Raw genomic sequence first — 25,969 nt, 5'->3', positions numbered from 1 at the left:
ATTTTGCAGCATTTCTTGTTATTTGCTGGAAAAATGGAGATGAAGATACCTGTTGAAATGACTCTTCTGCCATGAAAATTTCGGTGTTCAGAGGCTATCTCGTTTTATAATGAAAAAGATTTGTAACTTTTTCTTCCTCTTTATTAGGTTACTTCTGTTTTCAATGAAGTGACATCATCCTTTCCTTTGAATCCTAAACTTCTACAACAGTTGGACAGTAAACGACAACAAGTCCAAATGACTGTTACAGAAACAAATCAAGAGTGGCAAGTGCTGCATCTGCGAGTCCACACTTTTGCTGCATGTGCAGTTGTGAACTTGCAGCAACTTCCAGAAAAATTAAATCCTGTTATAAAACCTTTAATGGAAGCTATCAAAAAAGAGGAGAATACACTAGTACAGAACTATGTGGCTTCGTGCATAGCAAAGTTACTTCAGCAGTGTACAACAAGGTCTCCTTGTCCCAACTCAAAGATTATAAAAAATCTCTGCAATTCTCTCTGTGTGGATCCACATCTTACCCCACTGGCAGCATGTCCTGCACAGCCTCAGAGTAGCCATGAAAATTCAAAAGGTATGATACGTAACACTGCTGGGATCTTAAAAATTTGTCTGTGCTTGTCTCTGAACTGTTAAAAATAAGTATCTGAGTGAGTCATGCTTTCAGCGTTTTTAAAATGCCAGCAACTAAGTCTTCATTTATTAGTAATTACTTCATTCAGGTATCTTGCAGTTGCACAGAGTGTATAGGTTAATGCTGTGTGTATTTTTCACAAACTGTGTATAAAAGACTTTAGTTCTGACTTTCAGTTACTTACTGTTGTTCACCTATCATTATCAACTTCATTTACATGCAATATGAAGCTTTTCATTGAACTGAATCACTATGGAACCAGAGAGTAGCTTGTCAGTAAGAAGGAGAAAAAAATCTGACTTGTGTTATGTTCTGTAGGCTAATAGAAAGATGAGGACAGTGTTTGAAATGAACAAAAAATCCTGTGCATTCTATGGTCATGGACTTCCCTTAGATGACTGTCTATTGCCAAAAATGTATGGATTAATTGAACAATGCAGATTAAAACCATTATATTTTTAAAGCTTTTAACCAACTTTAAGGTTTTACCATTATACATTTTTTCATAACATATACTCCATCTCAGAGGAGTAATACATTCATATCTGATTGAAAATTAAACTGATTAACTTAAGTAGAAACATCAGCAATCAAAAGATTCTGATGGCATCTGCTTTTGTTTCAAAATGTATAACTATTTTTAAGGATTACAGAGGTTTGTTTGAACTTCAGGACATACGCCAGTTTATGTAAAAACGTGTGCGAAGGTTTCTTATTTGACTGAAGTTTTACTTTATTTCTTGATGAATAAGAATTCATCTGGCAGTTTGCACGCAGATTTTCTTGTCAAGTCTCTAATATGCTCTTAACAGAGTAATTCTACTCTGTACTTAATTTTTTTCTGTCCCTGAGGATGATGCTTATCCATTGTTTTTAAAGCATGCTGAGATCTGCAGATGATTTTTAGGTGGCTATTGCTTCCACCTACTTTTTGAACCACAGCTTAAATTGTTGTCAGCTTTTCTGTCTTCTGTTGTAGGGCCCAACTCCGACAAAGATGGGATGCATCATACAGTTACTAAGCACAGGGGAATAATCACACTGTACAGACACCAGAAAGCTGCTTTTGCCATCACAAGTCGACGAGGCCCTACTCCAAAAGCTCCAAAAGCCCCAATTGCAGACCTCCCCACCGGCAGTAGTGGAAGCATTCCTACAGAACTCGATGAGGTGAAGTTCAAAAACTTGCGTTTTCAACTTGCATGTCCACCCCTCCCCTTTATTAGTTTGAATTCAGTGAAGTCAATACCATTACAAAAAGGATGTCCAGGATCTTTCCCCGAGAGAATGTAATGTTGGTGTATAATTCTGTGGTGCAAGCAGTATGTGTTATTTAATGATGATGTGTGTCATTAAGCAAATTAATACTTCTGAAACATTTTACATTTAGTACACTACATGAGTACCTCAGTATAAGTCCATACAAATGGATTTTCACAATGCTGTGATTGCATCCTGATACCCACATTAAGTTTTGGTCGTCTTGATGCACAATGGAAACTCAGAAGCATTAAAAACTGTTTCAAATTCAACTGGAGTTAGGACGTACATCTGACCTCCACGCTTGATGTGTAAAACCTTTTTCTGTAAATGTTTTATTCATATAAAACTACCAAATGATCTAACATGATCCTAATCAGAACTATGATTACTGAACAGCATTGTGGATTTTATTCTTAATTATTAGGGAGATTTATACCAATTTCAACCCTCCGAAAAGGGTGGGAGTGGGAGAAGGGCTTAGTAACAAATCCAGTATTGCTTTGGAAAGTTTTGCTAACATGTTGCAGTTCTTCGAGTCCTCTATATTGGCAATATATGAAGTTCTGAAACTTGAACCAGTTGGAAAACTTAGAGCTGAAATGGGTTTGTGTCAGCAAAAGCCACATGCCCAAATGTATAGAACTTAAATAATCTGCTATAAAAGATTTTCATTTTTACCTGTATAAAAAAGGTGAAGAAAAATATCAATTAACTTACATGTTGTAAATTCCCACCATCAAAATCAAATACCTGTGTAACAATGGGAGCTTCCTTGAAAATAATTATTATCCAGAAAAATCAGTAGTGTGGTTGTGTGTGGAATGCTATTTTTGCCTTTTTTTGTTGTTGTTGTTTGTTTTTTTAACCATAAATAATAAAGTAGTCTTATAGTTCAGGGCCTGTGCAGCAAGCGTCTGTATAACTTCTGAATGCAAAAATAATTTTTCTGAGTTTGACCTTATGTTAGTAACCTTGATAGCACTCCTACCTAAGCGCTCTTACCAAATGAGGAAACTTTATTTTCATCATCTTTTATGCTTGTTTAGTAAATGAAGCTTCTTTGAAACAAACAAAAAAATGTACTTCATTCTTAAGTGTATCTGTTCTCACTACTTTGTTAAATTGTTTAATTCTAGGCTCAGAAACCATATCTTGTTCAGAGAAGAGGAGCTGAGTTTGCCTTATCTACTATAGCTAAACATTTTGGTGCTGAAATGGCAACAGGATTGCCACATCTCTGGGATGCTATGGTTGGCTCATTAAGGAACAACATTCACATAAATAATTTTGGTAACTATACTTTTGATTTAAGTTGAGGGACTACTAGAATGGGGACGGCATGTAAATCTGAAACTGAACGCCTTTTCTGTTTTTTAACAGACCGAAAGTCCTTGCTGGAAAAAGGAGATGCTCCTGCCCAAGAGCTAGTAAACTCTTTACAGGTTTTTGAAACAACAGCAGCTTCAATGGATGTTCAGCTTCATCCTCTGGTAATCATATTCCAAAGCAGCTTTGTGAATGAAGCAGTTCAGTCTGTTCATTGCTACTGTTTTAGGTCTTCATTTTGTAGGGTTTCTTTTCAGGTCTTTCTCTAGCTTTGATTGAATGGTGTTTTTATTATATATGCCAGCTGGTCTGTTCTGCAAGTCCTTTATCTTAGTCTTAAAAACTGAAGACATAACGTTCTGCCATAATAGCTAACCACATGATGTTTCAAAGCTATTTTCCCCTCTATCCTATGGGATGTTAAATTCAGTATTTGTTTATACTAGTTGTAGAATAAAGCTCAAGAAGCAAACAAAACACCTACAGTTAGACTTGACTTACCCTTTCGTGGCTGAGATGCCCAAGCATGATGAGTTAGAGTTATGATACTATTTATGCTGTTGTGTTGCATGGAAATCAGCATCTCAACTTTAATTTATTCTAATACCCAATTTTTTAAACCTGGAAAACAGACTGATAATATGAGGATGCCTTTGTTAAAGTTCAGATAAAAATGCTATGCTGTGTTACGCGGCTGACTGAAATGGGTTGATTTCTAATAGACTGACGTGTATTTTGTGTGGCCAGAGCTGGGGTGCAAGAGAGGTGTAATAATAAAGACTGCACACTTTAGCGCCTGACTACTGCGAATAGGGGTAAAATACAGAATCGTAGAATCACAAAACATCCCAAGTTGGAAGGGACCCACAAGGATCATTCCTTCCCTTGACTGACTAGCCATGCCATACTTGATGCACCCCAGGGTACAGCTGGCCCTTTTGGCTGCCAGGGTGCGCTGTTGACTCGTGTTCAACTTGCTGTCAAGCAAAACCCGCAGATCCCTTTCTACAGGACTGCTCTCCAGCCTCTCATCAGTCTGTATATATGGCCAGGGTTGCCCCTGTCCCAGGTGCAGAATTCAGCACTTGCTCTTGTTGATCTTCATGTGGTTGGCGATTGCCCAGCCCTCTAATTTGTCAGGATCTTTCTGCCGGGCCTCTCTACCCTTGAGGGGAGTCAGCAGCTTCTCCTAATTTAGTACCTGCAAACTTACTTAGTGTGCATTTGAGATCAATATATGGAAAGGCTCCATGCAGGAAATAAGTAGGCCAGAACTCTGAGAAGGATATGATGGGGAAGGATGGGAATAAGGAATGGTTGTAAAATTGAGTAGATGGAGCAAATTCATACAGAACAATTCTTACCTACTTTAATAAAATAATGAAGTGATTATAAGTGAAATTGGCATATGGCATAGAAATACATATCTGATTATCTCTATATACTTATATGTAACTGTGTAGTCAACTTGGAGATTGTTTTTGGAGATGCTAATAGTATATATAGATTCATCCCTGCCACCCTCCTTAAAGAAATAAAAAAAATAAAAGCCGTAGTCTCTTAGGATATTAAACATCTCTTGGCTAAGAGATGTTTATGTCCCTGCCCATAAATTGCTGGAGTACAGAAAAAAATATTGGGAAGGTACCATTATTCTTTGTTCACTCTATACTGTTATATTTTTCCCTTGTTTATCCCCTGTGAGGTCTTTCTGAGCAGAATAGGTATTTGGCCTCGTCTTTCTCTAGGAGGTAATAGAGGTTAAAGGTTAAAGTGGTTCAGTAAGGCTGATATTTAGGGACTGCATGACTAGGAAGAACTGGACCATCTATTTAAGACATCTGACGTAAGAACATATTTGTGTTGTTTTAAATAAGACTGTATACACATGTATCCCCTTGGGAAGATGGGAATTTATTTCCTTCTGGGTGTCTTTCTTGTCACCCAGAGTTAATAAGACTGGCAACAGCGATTATTGATCTGCCTAAACTTAAATGGGACCAGCCTAGGACAAACTTGCAAGCTGGAATAAAGTTCAATTTTTCTTCTGAAGGAATTTTTCAATTCTGAAAATTAGATCATGTGAAGGAGCCATCTTAACCATTCTTTGGGAAGCAACAGTGATTTAAAGAAACTTTTTACTTCGGAATAATTCAGTAATTTGCTAATAGCTCATGGTAACTTTTTTTTTCCGCCCCCCACCTTCTATTCAGTTAATTCAGCACTTGCCTCATCTTTATATGTGCCTTCAACATCCGAGCACTGCAGTGAGACACATGGCTGCTCGTTGTGTAGGTGTTATGAGCAAAATAGCTACCATGGAAACAATGAATATCTTTCTAGAGCAAGTTCTACCGTGGCTGGGAGCAATAGATGACAACACCAAACAAGAAGGTGCAATTGAAGCACTTGCATGTATCCTTGCCTTGAGTATTCAAAAATGCAGAAGACTATTCAGTTGCATAATGTGGGGAGCAAAAGCTGTTGTCTAAAAATAATGGGAAAAGGAGTAAGGTAAAATGTTAAGCTGTTTTTCCTCCTGTAGACAACAAATATAAGAAACTTATTTCCATTGCCTTTCTTATTGACATGAAAAAAAGTGAAGTTTTAGTGGAGGCAATTCAGTATTTTATTTCTATGTTACCCTCTGAGAACAAGCTAAAGAATGAATTAAACTGAAAACCACTAAAACTGAAAAACAATGAAGTTAATATTTGGTGCCACCAAAGTGCACTGAGGTCAGTCGTGGAATTCACTGGGTTGGCCGTAAATCTAACTGGGGTAGATCAGACAGTTTTATTTTTTTCATTTCTTTGTTAGTACAAATCTTGTTTATCTAAAGTAATGTATTAATGACTTGTACCTATTGTGAGTGAAATCTGCCAGGTGTGCAATGATGTCAGACAATCCTGAACTGGTAGAAACTATTTCCTTAATAGCTGATCCAGGTGTAATGGAACAACTGGATGTAGGTATTGTTCCATACATTGTTCTTCTGGTGGTTCCAGTTCTGGGTAGAATGAGTGATCAGACAGACAGCGTACGTTTCATGGCTACTCAGTGCTTTGCAACACTAATTAGACTAATGCCTCTTGAGGTAAGCTGAAGTTGTAAGTATACAGACTGTGTGAATTGTTTTGTCTCCACTTTTCTGCTAGCTACAAAGCCCAAGTTTCTGGTTTGTTACATGCTGAGTAAAAATTGTCTTTATACACGTTCAGTCCATATCAGGTAACTGACAATGTATTATTTATAATGTAAAATGAGTAAAACTGGACCCTTCATGAACAATTTTCTAAATTAATGTTAAAATAAAAAGGTATGTTTGTTGTTCATAATCAAGAAACACGTACGAAACAATACTCTGCTATTTATTTTCTCTGTTTAAATCAGTAGTAGAAATAGTCTGGAGATGAGTACAGTTACTTATTCCTAGCTCTTTTAAAATCAAAAGCCACAACCTACAGCTTTTGGTAGAATGCTAAATATATGATCCAGTGGTGTTTAATCAGTACAGATCTGTTTCTGTTTTTCACTCTTCCTCCAATATGCATACATCAGACACTTCTTAATATTGCGCTTCAAAGACTTTGAATCTTCCAAGTAACTTATTTTCACCACCAGATGGTAACAGAAGACAGTTCAGAATTCATTTGCATGTTTTAAACTGAAAAAAAAGCCAATTTACTTGACTTAGTATCTGTTACTGTCTTGATTTTTAATGTAGTGTAATAGAACCTTAGAATCTGATAATTAGCAACCTGCCTTAAATGAAGCACTTTCTGTATGCTTACACTAAAATGTTTAAGTTGAAAGTGAGAACAGCAGAAGCAAATGTCAAGGTGAACAATCTGACTGGCATGCTGCTGTTCATTCCAGTGCCATTCACACCAGTGCTTTACTTCATATGCATCTAAATACAGTTCTGTGGGATATGTAGCTTGCATTTTTTAAAGCTATTTTAGCATTCTTTACTGAGCATCTCTTCAAAACGCAGAACGCTTGTTTTATTACCTGCTTACATACGTATGTATGATATTGCATGTTTCTTCTCCGCAGTTAAAACCTTTGTTTTTAAAAATGCAAGACATTATTTCAGATAATAGATAAGTAAAGGTACTACAGGTCTGAATATAATTGGGAGTTTATAATTTGTATTGTCATACTCATTTCTAATTGAGTAGGATAGAAAAGAATTTGCAATAAATGGAGAGAACTTACCTATGCTCAGTTTTCTGTATTTTTATTCTCAATTTCATTATTCATTCTATTCAGCCAGAAAAATTAAATATGACTGAAAGAAGGATTATTATATAAATCGTTCAGCTCAATCTGACCTCCATATTTTTACTGACCAGCTGCAAGTTGACAATATATTTGAACCAAATTAACTGGCATGGAACTCTCACTTCAGACATAATTCTTTTAAAAGGAAGGGTAGGAGGAGCACTTAAAGAAGTAGGCTGTTGTCTGTGTATATGTACTTAAATACCTTATTAGAACACTTTTAGCATACGTAATCTGGGTTAGTTCCCTATTCCTTTATTAAACACACACATGGTAGAATTACTTGATAGACCTGAGGTTTTCTTCTCAGCCAGGAGCTCTCCCTAAGCAATAGTAACTTGAGTTTTCACATTTCACATTCCTCAAAATGGATGTGGCCCAGGAAACTGGGAGTAGAGATGTGGTGATGAACACATCAGTGCTTCTTTTGCTACTGTATTATTAACAAAAAAGAATGCTGAGCATACTTACTATCTACTAATACTTTTTTTGGGCTTCTGGCCTGGTATGGGAAATACCTAGGAAGTCATGTTCTGCTGCTACAAACCTGGGGGTGTTTAGAAATTTTTTTTGTTCGTGGTTTGCATCTGTTTGAATTTGTCCTACAGACTTCACTATCATTTTAAATGTAATTCCACTAAGTTCTGTAGGAGAAATCCATCTAACTTTGGATTGTAGCTTGTGGCTAAGGAGAAGTAGGTGTCAAAAGATTCTCCAGACAGAGAAACTGCCTGGTTAGAGGAACAATATCTCAGCCTTTGTAAAGTCTTACAAGCATGACCAGGATTTCCCCTCTTCTTGCAAGTTTATATAAGCTTTTCATTGTGCCCGTTGGAGCACAATTTGTGCTGTGCATCATACAACTCCGGATGAGTTGATCTGCAAGGAATCAAACAGGTATAGCACAGAATATGGATTTATACAGTTGAGAAGATTGCATATCTTTGCCATCTATTTAAAATGTCTAAGCTAGGATGAGGTTTTATTTCTTATCTATGTGAGAATTAAGTATTATAGCCCTAACATTGCTGCTTTAAAAATACAATTTTAGGCTGGTATACCAGATCCACCAAACATGTCTGAAGAATTAATACGAATGAAAGCTAAAGAACGCCACTTTCTGGAACAATTACTGGATGGAAAAAAACTGGAAAATTATAAAATTCCAGTACCAATCAAAGCAGAGCTCAGAAAATACCAGCAGGTAACAGCTTATACTTTTATTGTAAAAGAACAGTAAGTTCTGGTCTGATGGGATTTTATGGAAGGGTAGGAGTCATTTGGGTGTTGGGCGTTTTGCTTGGGGGTGTGCATTGTTGTTGTCTGTGTTTTGTTTGTTTGTTATCTGAACAATGTGCATATTAGACTCTTAGGTAAGGAAGACCAAATTAAGTAAGACATTCAATTTCATTTCTTCAATTATTGTTTTCCCTCTTTTGATTCTCTTAATTTTTCTCAGGGAATGGCCAATGGGCTCTGCCTTGCTTAGGTTGCTTGTGGTAGCTCACCACTGCAAAGCCAGGCCTCCTTGTGTTGTTTGGCCTTTTATGTTTCTACCTTTATTCTCCCTCTGATTTGAGTGAATGGGATGTAGCAGATGCGTTTATGAGGATCCGTGGGTTTTTTGTTTTTTTTTTGGAACTTACAGACTCTGGTGCAACACTCAGTTGTACTTTGGGAGTTTGTATTTATATATGAAGGATGTGGGGTAGGGAAATGGACTCATAACTTGGCAGTAACAGATGATAGAACACGCTGATGTTTGAAGTGAAGTTCAGCTAGCCAAAAGAGCTACTTGTTAATTCTGAGGCATTTCTTTATTTTCTAATTTCAGGATGGAGTTAACTGGTTGGCGTTTCTCAATAAATACAAACTTCATGGAATTCTTTGTGATGATATGGGCTTAGGAAAAACTTTACAGTCCATTTGTATTCTAGCAGGGGATCATTGCCTCAGGTAAGCTTAAATGAATGTTCTATCTTAAGGACTTTAACAGCAGGTTTTATCTATGGTTATGATTCTGGATGTGGTCCTGGGCAAACAGGTGTAGGTGGCCCTCTTTGAGCAGGGAGATTGGAGCAGATGACCTCTAGAGGTCCCTTCCAACCTCAGCAATTTTGTGACCACAACCCCAAGGACAACAACAGAAAAACAAACACCAAAACAAACACATGCTTTGGTTTTGATATTCTTAAAGGGCTCAAGAATATGCAAGAACAAAACTGGTGGACAGTGTTCCTCTTCCCTCCTTGGTGGTGTGTCCTCCTACACTCACAGGACACTGGGTGGACGAAGTGGGAAAGTTTTGCTCCAAGGAATATCTTAATCCTTTGCACTATACAGGACCTCCTACTGAGAGAGCAAGGTAAGGCATTTTGCACTTTGCAGTTATGACTTAGGCAGAGTAAAATATCACACAGTTTTGTAATTCACTTTACAACTGAAGCATAGTTTGTGGGCATGGTAAAACTTGTGACAATACTTTTAAAGGCTGCAATATAAGATGTATGTAATAAAGGCTGCAATATAAGATGTATGTAAGGAACACTTCAGTTATGACTTTCTCTTCTTTTATTAAGATTACAACACCAGGTGAAAAGACACAATCTCATAGTAGCCTCATACGATGTTGTGAGAAATGACATTGATTTCTTCAGGTAAGAATTGGTTTGTTTTCTGAGGTTTTTAATAGCTTAAAACTTTAAGCTATGCTACTTAAGTCTGTGTTCTTATTTTCTAGAAATATTAAGTTTAATTACTGCATTCTTGATGAAGGCCATGTAATAAAAAATGGAAAAACAAAACTATCAAAAGCAGTAAAACAGCTGACTGCCAATTACAGGATAATTCTTTCTGGGACACCAATCCAGGTAACTGCTCTCCTTTTTTTCTAGGGAGCTGGGTTAGTAGTGGAAACAAGAAAGAGGATCTATTTTGCATTCTGTTTTATTGTGCTGCTGATCAGAGTTGTCCTGTTCCAAGTAAACGTTGTAAAATAAGCTTTTAATTACTAACTGCTTGAAACTCAATCTTTTTCCTTTCCCAGTATGCCCATATACTGGGGTGAATGGGTGCAGGATCCATGGTATTGTAGGGCTCAGAAGTTTGCAGTAAGACTACCGCTTTTTAAGTACTAGGCAGGAAAGGAGAGAGAGAGCATTTTGTTATGTCTCTAGTGAAATTAGCAGGAAACTTTAAGAACTCTAGATATTGAGCACTGTCCTAACGATTTGTCTCTGGAGTATCTGTCCCATCCAGGACTAAGACCACTGGCATCTCCTGGGTTTTGTTGTCCAGAAGAATTCAAGGTGTGGCTTAAGACATCAGACACAGTAGAAAGTCCATTTAGGTGTTAAAGAGTATGTGACTTAAGCTGATGAAAAATACCCCAGGTTTTAAGCAGTTCAAAATTGTGTTGAGGTGTTACATTTGTAGTCTTCTAGCAGTGTTAAATATTTATTGAAATGTTCCTGATAATTTGGAACAATTCATTACATTTGAAAAGAATTTAACAAATGTTTCTTTTATGTTCAGAACAACGTCTTAGAGTTGTGGTCATTGTTTGACTTCCTTATGCCAGGATTTTTGGGTACTGAACGCCAATTTGCAGCTCGTTATGGCAAACCAATATTGGCAAGTAGAGATGCCCGAAGCTCCAGTCGTGAACAAGAGGCTGGTAAGGATCAAATATTAAATCCTGGTTTTTCTTGTATTCGTAAATGAGAACTGCTAACAAAAAGAGAAAGTGTAGCCAGTTCCAACAAAAGGGTTTCTTTTGTGCTGAATGTTTGGAAGTATTTTCTACAATGCTTACTGCTTCTGTTCCTTTCACTTAGGGGTTCTTGCAATGGAAGCACTGCATCGCCAAGTTCTGCCATTCCTGCTAAGGAGAATGAAAGAGGATGTTCTGCAAGACCTTCCACCCAAAATTATTCAAGATTATTACTGTATTCTCAGTCCTTTACAGGTATGTTTAAAAAGTGGTTGAAAGCTTACGTTTTTTTCTAGCACAGATACAAGACCAGAAAGGAACTGCTTGCAGTTCTGTAATTCCTGTGTCAATTTGATATCATATCTAAGATTCTCTGGTGCTACAATACCGTAAAGTTTTTCTAGTAGCACATGCTGAAAACTGTTCAGTCCAGTAGAATATTTCTTTAGCTTAATTTCTGTAATAGTTCTACAAGAACAACTTACAGGCATCTATAGATTTTCTTAACAAATACCTTCCAAGTTGAAAGAAAGTAACTTACAAGTGATTACACTGTTAATGTTGATCTTGCTTTGCATATAAACTAGCTTTCTGGTTTTCTTCTAATTCATGACCTGAACTTGAAATTAAATTTGAAAACTGACTGTTCATCTTATTTCTTTTGGGGAGGGGGAAATGCATACTCATTCTTCTGACTGGGGTCTGGTTTACAGGTTCAACTTTACGAAGACTTTGCCAAGTCACGTGCCAAATGTGATATTGATGAAACAGTTTCTTCAATTTCAATGAGTGAAGAAACTGAAAAACCAAAGCTTAAAGCTACAGGCCATGTATTTCAGGTACACTTTATTTGAATATTTTTGACTAACTCATTCACTTATTTATGGTAATTATATTTCTGTGTTTAACTAAAACTGAAAATGATAATAGTTAACTTGGACAACTGTGGCCATACAGTCTAAGAAAAATATTTAGAATTTTGGATTAGTTTGCCTCAGTAGTGATATATAGCTATTATGTTTAAATTATGTTTTAGTGTCTTAACAGGTTTCCTTAATCTAAAGGTGTGACTTTAATTGAATAAAAATATACCTTAAAGTCTAACTTGTGGAATGTGGCCAAGTAGCTTCAATACTTATCTGTAACTATATTGTTGCTAACAGTTTCTTATTATTTCTTTAATAATCAAAGGCATTGCAATATTTACGAAAGCTATGCAACCATCCTGCACTAGTGTTAACAACCCAGCATCCAGAATATAAAAGAATTACAGATCAACTTGCAGCTCATAATTCATCCCTTCGAGATATCCAACATGCACCTAAGTTGTCTGCTTTAAAACAAGTAAGTAGACTTCCACGTTGTGCCTTAATATGTCTCTATTGATGTTACGGCTTGGTGTTTTAAGACTCCACCAATTTGAAAAGTGATAAAAACATGAGTTAAGTAGCAGATGAAATAAAGTACAAGGATTTCCTTTAAGGTTTGTGCCCTATTTTGCTGTTGAGCGATGGAAACTCAAAACGAGAGGTAGAACAGAAAGGGCAAACTTGTTTCAAAGCGATGAGGTTTACATAATTTTTGCTGCCTTGTCAGAAACCATACTTTGATTCTGCTTCTTTCTGCAATGTGAGAGCAAGGAGTAACATTTTTCTCCTATTTATTATACAGGAGACTATTAACTTGAGAAAATTAAATGATGTTAAAGACTTAAATTCTACTGTAAATAAAACAAAATGAAGAAAATTAATATTCTGTCAACTCTTGAAAATTTGTTATAGTCTGACTCCACAGTCCAACTGTCCCCTATGTCATTTGAGTGGCTGTCATTTACAGACTTCCTTCTGTAATTCACTGGGTTTCTCTTCTACTTCTGGTAGTCCATCCGTGTCAATATTCACATGGGATCTACTGTCACTTTGATATACCTTAATTTAATGCTCTGTTACTTAAAGCTGCTGCTAGACTGTGGTTTGGGGAATGGTGGATCTTCAGAGAGTGGTACAGAAGCTGTTGTGGCCCAGCACAGAATACTTATCTTCTGTCAACTTAAGAGCATGCTGGATATAGTGGAGCATGACCTTCTCAGACCTCAGTTACCTTCAGTTACTTATTTACGACTAGATGGTAGCATACCTGCTGGCCAGAGGCATTCCATTGTTTCACGGTAAGCGTATCTGTTCACGACCAATAGAAAGACAATTGTAATGAGTTATATTGTTTGTGGAACAAAGCTGTTCTTGCCCGTGGGACCTTTTCTATAAATAGAAATACTGAAGTTTAGCAAGCCTGTGACTGATTTTGTATTGTACTGTCAGGTCATCACTGCCTAATTTACTTAATAAATAAATAAATACAGCACTTCCACAAGTGAAAGCTTATGTTAATAGCAAGAGACTGCATCAGAACTGAAGTATTGCCTATATTGGAAAATAATTAGATGACTTTTCAAAAACAAATTTTGAAGTTGATTCTGGTAAAGAAGAGTGCTAATATCTGCTCTTCCTCTATTACTTCAACAGTAAAGACATCACCAAATTGAAGACAAAACAAGAGTATGTGGGTATACTTGTGACAACTGGTATATATGAAGAGGTTTATATTAAAAACGAATGCATTAACTTGTGAATCACCTTGGTGTTCTGTGTTATCCTTTGTGTATATCATGCTGATCCTGGAAATGATTACAGTTTTGTTTTACAGTCTTTTGCTCTTGGAGACCTTTTTTGTCTCTGTAGACTTTGGTTAAACCAGAGGATCTTAACTGTAAGATAATCTACTCCTTGTTGGAGGAAGAGCCCTAAGGGACTTGGTATATGGGAACATTTTCTATTGCTATTTTCTACTACATGCTTACCATGGCTCTTGAAGCATATGCTTGGATCCTTAGAAGCTTAACTTTTACTGAAGTGAAAATTAGAGAAAAATCTAAGTGTGCTGCCAGAAGAAATGAGAACACTCAAGTGTCTGAGAAGGTGGGGGAGATGGCGATGATGGGTTGGTACAAAATAATGCCAGAAGTATCATAATCTGAACAAGAGAAGTATTACAGCTTCTGTTGTTTTTAACTACTAAACCTGTCAGCTTTTTTCATTTAGAACTTAATTAGTAATTAACTACTTAATATTTTGTACTTCTTATTCAGTATTAGATCAGCTACCACTGAATACAAGGGAACCTTAAGCAGTTGAGGTTCATAATTCCATTATTTAATTTCACCATGCTTAACTTTCTTATTTTTTATATACAGGTTTAATAATGACCCATCTATTGATGTTCTGTTGCTCACGACTCATGTCGGTGGATTGGGACTTAACTTGACAGGGGCAGATACAGTAGTGTTTGTGGAACATGACTGGAACCCAATGAGAGACCTGCAAGCCATGGACCGGGCACACCGCATTGGGCAGGTAAACAACTCTTAATTTCCCATACATTTTCTCTTACTGAACACTACTTTCTTCAGATTTGGATAAGGTTGTAGCATATAACACAAGTGATCTCTGGTGGTTTCACCCTAGTTTTTGTTCATATGGTTTTCCTGCAAGTAGGTCAGATGTCAAAGGGTCTACTTTCTCATCCCATCCCCAGTGTGGTATGCCCCCCTCTCTGCTGTACTTCCTGTGCTGCTGAGAGGAGGCCAGGGCAGAATCATCCCTCAGTGGGGAGAAAGATGCAATGAAGACAAGGAAGTAAAGGGAAGCCCCAAAGGACTATCCTTCTCTGATGTCTGGACAGGGAAAGAGTGACTGGTGTTACAGTCTCTACAGCTGTTTTAAAAAAAAAAAAAAAAAAACAGCAAATAACTAAGTTCCTGAGCACAGACATAATTGCAAATGCTTCCACTGGCATAGCTTCATACTCATCCTTTTCACCTAACATCAGTCAACTTTGAAAGTACAATTACTGAAGGGTAAAATCTAAGCCAAACTGCTTCCAGGCCATCTGTGACACACAGATAAAAAGGTTATGCTTTCCTGAATACCCAAGATACTATTTTTTTTTTTTTTTTTTTTTTACTTTTTTTCCCTTTCAGAAACGCGTTGTTAACGTATATCGCCTGATAACCAGGGGAACTCTGGAGGAGAAGATTATGGGTCTCCAGAAGTTCAAAATGAACATTGCGAATACAGTAATCAGCCAAGAAAATTCAAGCCTACAGAGCATGGGAACAGAACAGCTTCTTGATCTGTTCACTCTTGACAAGGTAAAGAGCCATTTTTACAAATAGCTACCAAAACCGGAGAATGCTTAGGGAAAAGGTTTGCTTTGAAATGTAAAAGTTAACCAAATGAACACCTGAAATAGAATGATGAATAGAAGTTAGCTCTCTGAAAAACGGGAGTAAGGGAGGTGGAATGTTCCAAATCAGACTTAAAGAATTTTGTAGGAATTACTTGTAAAGGGAAAATTAGGAATATATGGTCACAATCAGTAAATGTTTCTGAAAAAATTCTTCTCTGTATTGATTGTGGGTTTTTGGTTTTTTTTGAAGGATGGAAAAACTGAAAAAGCTGATACCTCTACCTCTTCTGGGAAAGCATCAATGAAATCAGTACTCGAAAACCTTGGAGAACTGTGGGATCAAGAACAGTATGATACCGAATACAGTCTTGAAAACTTTATGCATTCATTAAAGTAACCATCATATATTTGTAATACAACTGCTGCTAGTTCACGTATTTTTCTGCTGATATTCAGCAAACTTCAAAGCATATATAGTGAACCTTTAGCTTAATGTGTAAATAGATTTATTGAAAGAATTTTCAAAAGACTGGCACTGAATAGTGTCACCTGTTTCACTGGGGAGTTATTCTGTCTTAAACATTTGCACTGTATAAAAGAACTTTAAATGTAAACATTGCGAGGTGGTTTGAATTTTACTTGTTCTGAATGGCTGCAAATTCTTACTTGGTAGAAGAATAAAACAAAGCAGGTTTTTACATATGTTAACAAGCATTACTTCTGTTTGAAGTAAGTCCACCATTCTTTCTTCCTGTATCTGTAATAGTTCTGTACAGTTGTTTCAAGTGAGTACTTCAGGTTGTTCAGTGTACATTTTTCTTTTAAACACAACTCGCTTTTATGATGTATTAAAAAAAATATTTCAACTTAAACTTTCATTCAGATCATTTCAGGACTTGTATCACCAGAGGCAAAGCCTAGAAGCCTTGAAAGTATTAAGTAATTGAATGGCGCTAGGTATGTGCACCCACCTTTGTATATTGAGTATAAATACACTCTTCAGTCTTTTGACACCATCTTGAGAGAACAGCTGACTTGAACTTTTTAATGTAATGAGCTATACTAAATACAGGTAATGGTCTATTTGAGACCATATTTGCATCCTGTTAGCAGGGGTGTACTTTTTTAATTTATCTATAAGGCTAGAATATAGCCGCTTTGAGAGATGCACGTATTCAGTATGTTTCAATCCTATATATTTTTTTGTAACTAAAAAGAAATATACAAACATTTTCCAGAAGTAGATTTTACACTGTCTAGGATTCTAAAATCCATGCTAAAGTGACTGTTTACTAAACTGATGCATGATTTAAAGCTTCTTACAGGAATAGGGCAGATTTTTTTCTCTTTAGGAAAACATATACATAGAAATACCTACATTCAGTTTGAGGGAATTGAATAGTTAAAATCATGTAATAAAGATAGTAAAAGACCTATAGCAGTGAGTGAAAATAATATGGCTGTATGTTAAGCAGCTTTTTATAAAAGGGAGGCAGTAGCAAAAGTGTATTTCTAGATGTGCATATGTACCAATATATGCACTTTTATAAATATTTAATTATAGATAACTTACAGCAGTTGTCTGAATACATAGACTATATGTATAAATATAAAACCTAAGGTTTGTAGCTTGCTGTGTGCTTAAGCATCAGAGCTTAAAAACCACCAGAGACCTCAACTATGTAAAATAAGATTGTTTTAAAACAATATATATAAATCAAAACTGTTCTGCAGCATTGGAGATGAATTAATGTCACATTTCAGTAGTTATGAACTGCCATACTGTAACTAAATTAGCATTCCATGAAAATAAAACTAGGAATATATAACTTCTATGTTGTGTATGTGCATGTTTAGGGTTTTGTTCCTGTACAGATGACTTTTTCATTGTAGGTGAATAGGCATTTTAATGCTTTTGGAAATTATGGCATTATATTAGTTTACTTTAACCGTGTGCTACCTTCATACATAAAATATTTCTGTTGTGCTTTCAACTCTAATTATCCAAGGAGAAGAGACAGGATGGGGCTTGATGCTCTATAAGCAGAGAAATTACAATGCTAGAATACTTGGTACTTTAAGATAACTTGGTACAATAATCTCATGGTATTGCCCAGAAATAATAAGGTTATTTGACTCTTGTTTAGTCATAAAACACTGCATGTTTTTCTTCAAGACTTTTATTAGTTAGTGTAGTAGTAAACAGTTGGGTTCCCGCAGTGTTCTTGTTGTAAAAGAAATATACAGCAAAGGACTACTTTACACTAGTTATTTATCACATTGATGTTGCTATGCAACCATACTACTCAGTGATGGCTTTCTTGGTTATGACATTAAAAAGACACCTGGAAAACTGGCGTGGGGAGGAACAAGGAGAAAAAAAGCAAACTGATTGTTTCAGGATTGTGTATGTACTTACTGACCTTAAGTGCTCCATGAATTAACACTTTCAAAATGGAAACCAGCAGGAACAGAGCACAAAGTATATATAAAAAACATTTTTAGTTACCTGAATACTAATCTAAGAGTTTTATCTCTGCTTTCCAAGCAAGCATATCACTTGCCATGATCTGGTTTGCACTGCAGAGGACTCACAATGTACGAACTGGATTCATTTCCAATAAAACTAAAGAAAAATCTGCTTTTGGGATGCCTCTAACTGCACTCCGCCTGTTAAAGGGGTATTTAGAAAGGCTACACCACAAATACACTGAAATAAAGTCTTCAACGATGTCAACTTCTTACCACCAAACAGATACAGAATAGCTTGGGCTGGAAAGGACCTTAAAGCCCCTCCAGTTCCACACCCCCTGCCACGGGCAGGGACACCTCCCATCAGACCAGGTTGCCCAAACCCCATCCAGAACACTGGCAGGGATGGGGCATCCACAGCTTCTCTGGTCAACCTGTTCCAGTGCCTCACCACTTTCTGAATAAAGAACTTATAATACCTAATCTAAATCTACCTGCTTTCAGTTTGAAGTCATTACTCCTTGTCCTACCGTTCCACCCCCTGACAAAGAATCCATCCCCAGCTTTTCCATAGGCCCCTTTTAGGTACTGGAAGGCCACTATACGGTATCCCTAGAGCCCTTTCTTCTCCAGGCTGAACAACCCCAACTCCCTCAGCCTGTCTTCATAGGAGTTGTGCTCCAGCCCTCTGATTATCTTAATGGCCCTCTTCTGGACTCACTCCAACAGGCCCACGTCCTTCTTATGTTGGGGGCCCCAGACCTGGATGCTAGTTGGGGCCTCATGAGAGCAGAATAGAGAGGGAGAATCACCTTCCTCAGCCTGCTAGCTACAATTCTTTTGATGCAACCCGGGATACAACTGGCTTTCTGGACTGCAAGCATGTATTGACAGCCCATATTCAGTTTTTCATCCACCAATACCTCCAAGTCAAGTCCTTCTCCACAGGGCTGCTCTCAATCCACTCATCACCCAGCCTGTAAGCATGTTTGGGATTGCCCTGCTCCAGGTGCAGGGCCTTGCACTTGGCCTTGTTGAATTTCACAAGGTTCACATAAGCCCACCTCTCAAGCCTGTCAAGGTCCCTCTGGGTGGCATTCCTTATCTTCAGTATGTTGACTGCACCACTCAGCTTGGTGTTGTCCACAAAGTTGCTGAGGGCACAGTCAATGCCACCCACTGCCCACGTCACAAAAGACGTTAAGTAATACCAGTCCAAGTACAGGCCCCTGGGGACACCACTCATCACTGGCCTCCACCTGGACCTTGAGCCATTGACTGCAACGCTCTGAACGCAACCATACAAACAACTCCTTACCCACTAAGTGGTCCATCTGTCAAATCTATCCCTCTCCATTTTACAGACAAGAATGTTGGGTGGGACATCTTTCTCACTAAGTTCTAATTCAATTAGAAGTAGGGCAACTTAAGCCATGTAAGGAATGATAGAAAGCTTGCAAGATGGAAATACATATATACGACTTAATTAACTTGCTTTAGAACTGCAAATTATGTAGTGTTACTATAAAGTAGGCATCAGCGTTAAACAGAGCTTTGGCATAAGCAAGTTTTCAGTAGTTTGTGGACCATAGCAATAACTGACTTGGCTGGTAATAAGTTACTTTGTAATCAAAAATTTGGAAGTTGTAGTTTTTTTCTTTAATCTAAACCAAACAGGGAGATGGTTTATACTAAATATTAGTTCATATTTTAAATCATGTTTCAGTGATTTACTTGAAGGTCAGCACTCTATATCTAATCACTCTTACTGAAACGATTCATCAGAATTCTTCCAGTGACCCTAGTAACAGGACCTTTGAATATCTGTCAGAAACTCTATTAGTTGGCTTCAGGCCCCCAGCACAGGCTCCTCTCCACAGGCTGCAGCTCCGGCCCAGGGCCTACTCCTGCGTGGACTCTCCATGGGCCTCCTTTGGGCCACATCCACCTGCTGCACCTTGGGCACGGGACAGCTCCTGGGCTCGCTCACAGAGGCCACCCCTGCAGCCCTCCTGCTACCAAAACCTTGCCCAATACATGCTCCTTTCATGAGCATTTTCCTCAGAGCTTTACCTTGACACAAAACAATCAAAATCTTAGGAATATCTTTCTGTTAAATTTATCTTCAGTAGAATTTCCATTTTCTAAAGAAAAATGTTTCAGTATTACGATAAGCATTCTGATAGCTTAAATACTGTGATAAGTTGTTCAAGTTTGGATATTTACAACTGTTCAGTCACAATAGTCCTATGCAAAGAGAAAATTATGAACTGTATCTGTCCTTTTTCAGGGTCAGAAAAAGGTGCTTCCAAAGCACAAATGCTTCAACAAACTCATTTTTACACCAAAAGCCTAATGATCTATAATGAATTCCACAAATGCACACACTTCCAGCTCTTACTACAAAGAGCTGTAATTTTATTACACACAACTGGGCATGTATTTGCAAGGCATAGTACAAGAACCTTGAGATTGTTTGTCTTCACGTTTTTATTCCTCTTGCCACCACAAAAAAATCACAACAAAAGGTTTAAAAAAAAAAAATACTTTTCTACTTCTTGTACACAAAGGGATCCAAACTTGCAACTTGACATCTCAGTTAAAATTGTACCCTGTCAGCAGTGCCTCTGCGCAAACTAGCACATGTGAACATCAGCATATTGAACGCTTAGAAATCTTTTGCTTCACCTATTGCTACAGTGATGTGAAATATTTTATAGATCCAGTACTTACAACTTAAATGAATTTTCAAAAATCATAGAATCATTAAGGTTGGAAAAGACCTTCAAGATCATCTGGTCCAACCATCACCCTACTACCAATGTCTCCCACTAAACCATGTCCCTAAGCGCCAGGTCCAACCTTTCCTTGAACACCCCCAGGGACGGTGACACCACCACTTCCCCGGGCAACTGGTTCCAGTGCCTGACTGCTCTTTCTGAGAAGAAATGTCTCCTCATTTCCAACCTAAACCTCCCCTGGCACAACTTGAGGCCATTCCCTCTGGTCCTACCACTAGTTACCTGTGAGAAGAGGCCGACCCCCAGCTCCCCACAACTTCCTTTCAGGTAGTTGTAGAGAGCAATAAGGTCTCCCCTGAGCCTCCTCTTCTCCAGACTAAACAACCCCAGTTCCCTCAGCCGCTCCTTACAGGACTTGTGTTCCAGGCCCTTCACCAGCTTCATAGCCCTTCTCCAGGTACGCTCCAGGGCCTCGATGTCCTTCTTGTAGTGAGGGGTCAAAAACTGAATGCAGTACTCAAGGTGCGGCCTCACCAGAGCAGAGTACAGGGGGACGATCATCTCCCTGGCCCTGCTGGCTACACTATTCCTGATACAAGCCAGGATGCCGTTGGCCTTCTTGGCCACCTGGGCACACTGCTGGCTCATGTTCAGGAAAGTGAAGTGCATTATACCTCACAAAACACAATTTCAGTAAAACAAGTCTCTATCGGAACTGGTTGGAAGCAGTTAAGACTATGAGGTCCATCACTTAAGATGGAAGTCTTTTGGAGTGATTGAGTTAATTTTCATGGCAGTAAGTATAAAAATAGTTTTCTGACACTTCATTGCAGGAAACTAAATTATAAAGACTTGTCTTTTCACTGCTTTCACAGACGAAGACCAAGGTACAATGAATACTATCACTTCATCTCACAACAGATTTATAAAGATAGTAAGATACTCAGAAACTGTAAAGACTGGTACCAGAAGCAGGCAGGAGCAGGGGAATCTATCTTCAGAGGAAGGCTTGAATTCTGTGCAGTAGAAGGTGTGGTAAAGACTTAGGGCTATACTTTGTAAAATAAAGAAAAAGAAATACAGACCTTATAAAGCAAGTAGGATTAAGGAGGAACTACCATAATCTCACAACTGGTGCACCACTGATCTCATTAAAATAAACAGGAGGAATGTACAGCTGAATAGGATGAAAGACTGGTTTTCAAGATCTGAAGTTTCCACATAAACGAACATTGTGAGATTCTATGGAAACATAGCAGATCTACAGCTTTAGCCAACAGGGATAAGGCTCAAATTTACACTGACTAAAGAGTTCCCACTTAAAATCCATTTTAGTATCTAAATATGTACAAGACTATGCAAATTCTAATGCTAAACCATGCCAATTATTGAATACTTTAAATGGAATAAAGGAATAGTGGAAGCAACAAATTACTCCAAGCCTGATAACACTAGGGAGCTCAAACATGGATCTAAACTTTGTTAGGTTCTCCTCCCTTTCACCCCACCAAACCTTAAAAAGGTCATGAACTCAAAACTTGTGCTATTTTCTTAGCTCTACATCACACAGACAGCTGACAAAACTCAGTGTTGGGTGTCTGTCATTAATTTAGCAAGTAAACAACCAACATATACTCTTACAGATGGTGGCCTGCAGTATTTTTTTTCTTGAGTAGAATTCAGATGAAGATTTGCTGAGTGCTAAGAGGAGAATTCCACATGCTAAAGGAAAATATTTACTGCTCAATTTCCTTTTTGAAATGAGGGAATGAAGTAGATCCAGAGAACAGCATCTTCAAACCCATACATTCAGACTCACGTACAGCAAGTGCAGGAAGTATAGGGAGGCATGGAGTTTTGAAACAGGGAGAAAGGAAGAGTAATAATATACTGCATCCTACCGAAGGGCTGTCCCAGTATCATGGTAAATTGAACTAACCTGCAGCTCAGTCAGAGGCTCAGAAATAGCTCAGCTATCAGAACATTTTGCCTGTGTCTCCAATACACCCTTGTTCCAGGGACTTTTTCAGGGATGATGCTACACTGTAAATGCCTGCCAGAGATTTCCCATGTCAGAGTAATTACATTTCATAGTTTATGCAGACTGGCTGCTTAGATACTCCACCAAGAAAGCAGAAATACTTACCAGTATACCAGCAGTACCTGAATCAAGAGGTTAGCTGTGGTATGTTTTTTGTTACCATTTGTCTATGTTATTCTCTTTGCATAAATATTATTCTCTCCAGATACATTTACATATTCTGACCTCATTTCATAAGACTCATGCTGCATTTATGGCAATTTAATTATCAATCACAGTCTGGTGTCCTAGAAGTAAAGAATTTAAGTAGCAAACTAATGATAAGCCACGGGGGAGAGTTCATGCAGATGTTTAAATCTGTTTTTTGCAAGTTAGTAAACAGAGCTCAAAAAAAAAATCCGGTCAACTAGTATACAATCTCTGCTATAGCCAGAGAAGGAAGATGTTAAAAAGATATCAACTCATGGAAAGCAACACATTCTGATTCCTGTATCTCATCTCGATCAGAAATGCTTCATTTAGGAACAAAATCAACTTTTGACTCTGTGTAAACAACTGTGGCTTTACGAAAAAGCCTAAAGCCTTTGATCTGTTTGTACATGCTGCCCACATCCCTCACGCAGTCTAAATTATAAAACGCTCCAGGGCACTTGCAACTGTTCATCCTTGGTGCCTCTATCATCATGAAACACAACAATCTTGTACACCATACTGCAAGCATTGAGGTGCTATTTCCTGCTCATTTTGGAGCTTTGGAGACCTGTATTATCATAAGTAAGGTTCCTATCTCTGCATAAAGTCAAAGTACTGCTCATACTCCAATTGAAGAGAATTATCTTTACAACAGACTGCACAGAGGAGCATTGTGCACACCAGCCAAACCAACAGTCAGTCCCTGCCCTCCAGTCTTTGTTTAGAATTAATTTAATGCTCACCCTCTTAAGCATCTTATCAGTTAAATTATCAGTTAATTTGCAAGCCAGAAAGGCTAGTGTGGCAGAATTCAAAGTTGATACTTCTGATTTCTCTGCTGCCCTGGTAAAAGCTGCAAGATGTGATCAGCATTTCGGGCTTCTCACAGCTGGTACAGTCAGCAGTAGTTAATTATTGTTTATAAAATGCGGAACTGTGTGTTCCTGCAGTCACAAGTTACATCACTCTTTGGCTGTGCCTATTACTTATCAGCTGAAAATCAGGGCAATGAACAAAGCAGGAAGAGTGGAGAAAAAAAAAAAAAAAGAAAAAAAACACCATGACAGTTTACACGGGCTTGTGTGCTGTCAGGGAACGACAAGGAAGAGCAAGGGGCATGCTATGCACTTGCCATCACCCATCCCCCTTAGCTCAGTTTGATTTGATTTGATTCCCTAAAGATTCTTTCAAAGATCCCCCGGGCAGTGCTTTTGGCTCCAATATGGGGTACGGCCACTGCTCCTGAAGCCGCCACGGAAACACCAAGGAAATAGAAACATCACGGAAGAGATTTGAAGCCCCTGCCACCAAGGGCCTGCCACTTTGTGGTCTTCCCCCTTGAGCAGGAAAAGCGTCCCCGACCCACAGCAGGAAGCCACTCACACCACCACCAGCCGGGAGGGCAGATACCGGCCAGCCTGGGGACCCCAGAGCCCAAGGGGCAGGTGGCTGCCAGCATCCGGCACCTTCTGGCACCTGCTCAGACACCCCCAAAACCCACACAATCTCCGAGGCTCAGCACCAGCCACGAGGGTTCAACCTCCACGCTTGAAGTAGTAATGAGAGAACGATAAAAGGCCTCAAAATCACACGCGCAGCTGGTCCTCGCTTGTCTTTGAAGCTCCGAGCTCTGCGCGCTCAGACGAGGGCAGGCGGCACGAGGCAGCATGAGGTGGAGCGCGGCCGTTGATGACCGTTATTGGCTGTTAACGACCGTTAGCGGCCGTTAACGAGCCCGAGGGCCGTTAGGCAGCACGCGGTGCCCACCCTCCAGCAGGAGCCGCCTCAGCGCTGCTCAGAGGCATCCTCCGGGAGCAAGCAGTAAATGGCTGGGCTCTTCCGGGGCTCCGCGGCCTTGCAAAGTCATTATTTTCCTTTATATCTTGTCAGTGTCTGCTTCTTGGAAGGTGAGGACCAACCTGGGTTTGGGGCTGAACCTTACAAGTAGCATTTTCATGTATTTGTCTACTCAAGCTCTGCACAGATAAGGAGACTCCTGCTCTTCGTTATTCTGCTGCTGGTCTGTCATACATTATGGCTTGCATCTATGGAAGGGATCTATTCAAGGCACTAAATGGGTTTTGTAATTATCAGTTGCCTTGATCAGTTTTGCTTTGGCATTTAATCAGCTACAAAAGCTATTTATTGCCACATAAACTCCTTTGCAGCAAATGTTATCCTTTAATTAATCCCTGAAAATTATTAAAGCTGATGATGTAACTTGCTTTTAGCACTACACAATTAAGCGTAGGAGAGTTTGTTGCTGTTTTCCCTTTCATTTTGCTTTTAGACAGTTGTCAGCTGGTCCAAAGAGCATGTTAGGACAGGTAGCAGCGGTTTCACAGCAAGGCACAGGTAACGAGTATTGACAAAATCACTGAACTGTGAGGATTATTCACAGCTGAGAAACCCGGGAGAGGAGTAAAAGTTAAACCCTAATTTAACTCCCATTAAAATGAGAAGGGCTATCTGAGCAGCATGTGGCTTCAGTGCTAACTGATAGTACAGGCTCATTAAAAGATTGGAGACAGCTGCTAATTAGGAGTATTTGAAACTGAGGACACAATAACAAAAGTAGATCTCTCAAATCCAGAAATGGATTCAGCTGAATATTTGCTTTGTGTGTCATGACTTTTTGTATATCATCATTTACTCGATTTGAAGCAGCTGAGAAGCATCAAGATCTGTCTGTGACTAGAACAAATCAATACCTTAAGATATCCACTAAAATAATGTTTTGTAGCATGGATAGAAGGTTCTTTACAGCGTGGGCACAAACTTCTGTATTACCACATAACACCTTGTTTTCTACATAACCCCTTTCCTCCACCAGAATTGGACATTAATTTTAAAATGAAGAAGATCACAAAACAACCAAAATGTTAGGCATTGCGTTCTCAAAATTTTCTGGCGATTTTTGGCGATATGAGGACTGGAAACACAGCAGGAAATTCAGGTTATCTTGTGTAAACCTGGAGATCCCAGTAGAGAGAGTTATGGGAGAGGTGGAGTGGAAAAGAAACAATCCCCTAAATGTTTGGGAGTTGGCAACCGTA

The 25,969-nt window shown here is 38.5% G+C and overlaps 1 protein-coding gene and 1 long non-coding RNA gene across 4 annotated transcripts in view; both read left to right on the top strand.

Annotated features, from left to right (window-relative positions):
* The window catches only part of BTAF1 (B-TFIID TATA-box binding protein associated factor 1), a 47,325-nt gene extending 30,025 nt beyond the window's left edge, over window positions 1-17,300 (top strand). For both annotated transcript variants that reach the window (XM_040563803.1, XM_040563804.1), the window contains exons 20-38: window positions 148-574; window positions 1,614-1,804; window positions 3,034-3,187; window positions 3,278-3,387; window positions 5,437-5,638; window positions 6,172-6,320; window positions 8,562-8,714; window positions 9,345-9,466; window positions 9,708-9,875; window positions 10,090-10,167; window positions 10,251-10,380; window positions 11,045-11,186; window positions 11,347-11,477; window positions 11,936-12,061; window positions 12,414-12,566; window positions 13,178-13,389; window positions 14,473-14,632; window positions 15,259-15,429; window positions 15,718-17,300. In XM_040563803.1, coding sequence (XP_040419737.1) covers window positions 148-574; window positions 1,614-1,804; window positions 3,034-3,187; window positions 3,278-3,387; window positions 5,437-5,638; window positions 6,172-6,320; window positions 8,562-8,714; window positions 9,345-9,466; window positions 9,708-9,875; window positions 10,090-10,167; window positions 10,251-10,380; window positions 11,045-11,186; window positions 11,347-11,477; window positions 11,936-12,061; window positions 12,414-12,566; window positions 13,178-13,389; window positions 14,473-14,632; window positions 15,259-15,429; window positions 15,718-15,864 — 3,126 coding nt within the window. In that variant the 3' untranslated portion in view covers window positions 15,865-17,300. The remainder of the gene's footprint in view (window positions 1-147; window positions 575-1,613; window positions 1,805-3,033; window positions 3,188-3,277; window positions 3,388-5,436; window positions 5,639-6,171; window positions 6,321-8,561; window positions 8,715-9,344; window positions 9,467-9,707; window positions 9,876-10,089; window positions 10,168-10,250; window positions 10,381-11,044; window positions 11,187-11,346; window positions 11,478-11,935; window positions 12,062-12,413; window positions 12,567-13,177; window positions 13,390-14,472; window positions 14,633-15,258; window positions 15,430-15,717) is intronic.
* Window positions 17,301-18,937: 1,637 nt separating this feature from the next.
* Window positions 18,938-25,969, top strand: part of LOC121073146 — a 54,946-nt gene continuing 47,914 nt past the window's right edge. For both annotated transcript variants that reach the window (XR_005821525.1, XR_005821524.1), the window contains exon 1: window positions 18,938-24,820. This is a non-coding gene — a long non-coding RNA (uncharacterized LOC121073146). The remainder of the gene's footprint in view (window positions 24,821-25,969) is intronic.

This window comes from Cygnus olor, chromosome 7 (assembly GCF_009769625.2).
Source record: "Cygnus olor isolate bCygOlo1 chromosome 7, bCygOlo1.pri.v2, whole genome shotgun sequence".
Lineage (NCBI taxonomy): Eukaryota > Metazoa > Chordata > Aves > Anseriformes > Anatidae > Cygnus > Cygnus olor.
This window is presented reverse-complemented; position numbering and strand designations above follow the sequence as displayed.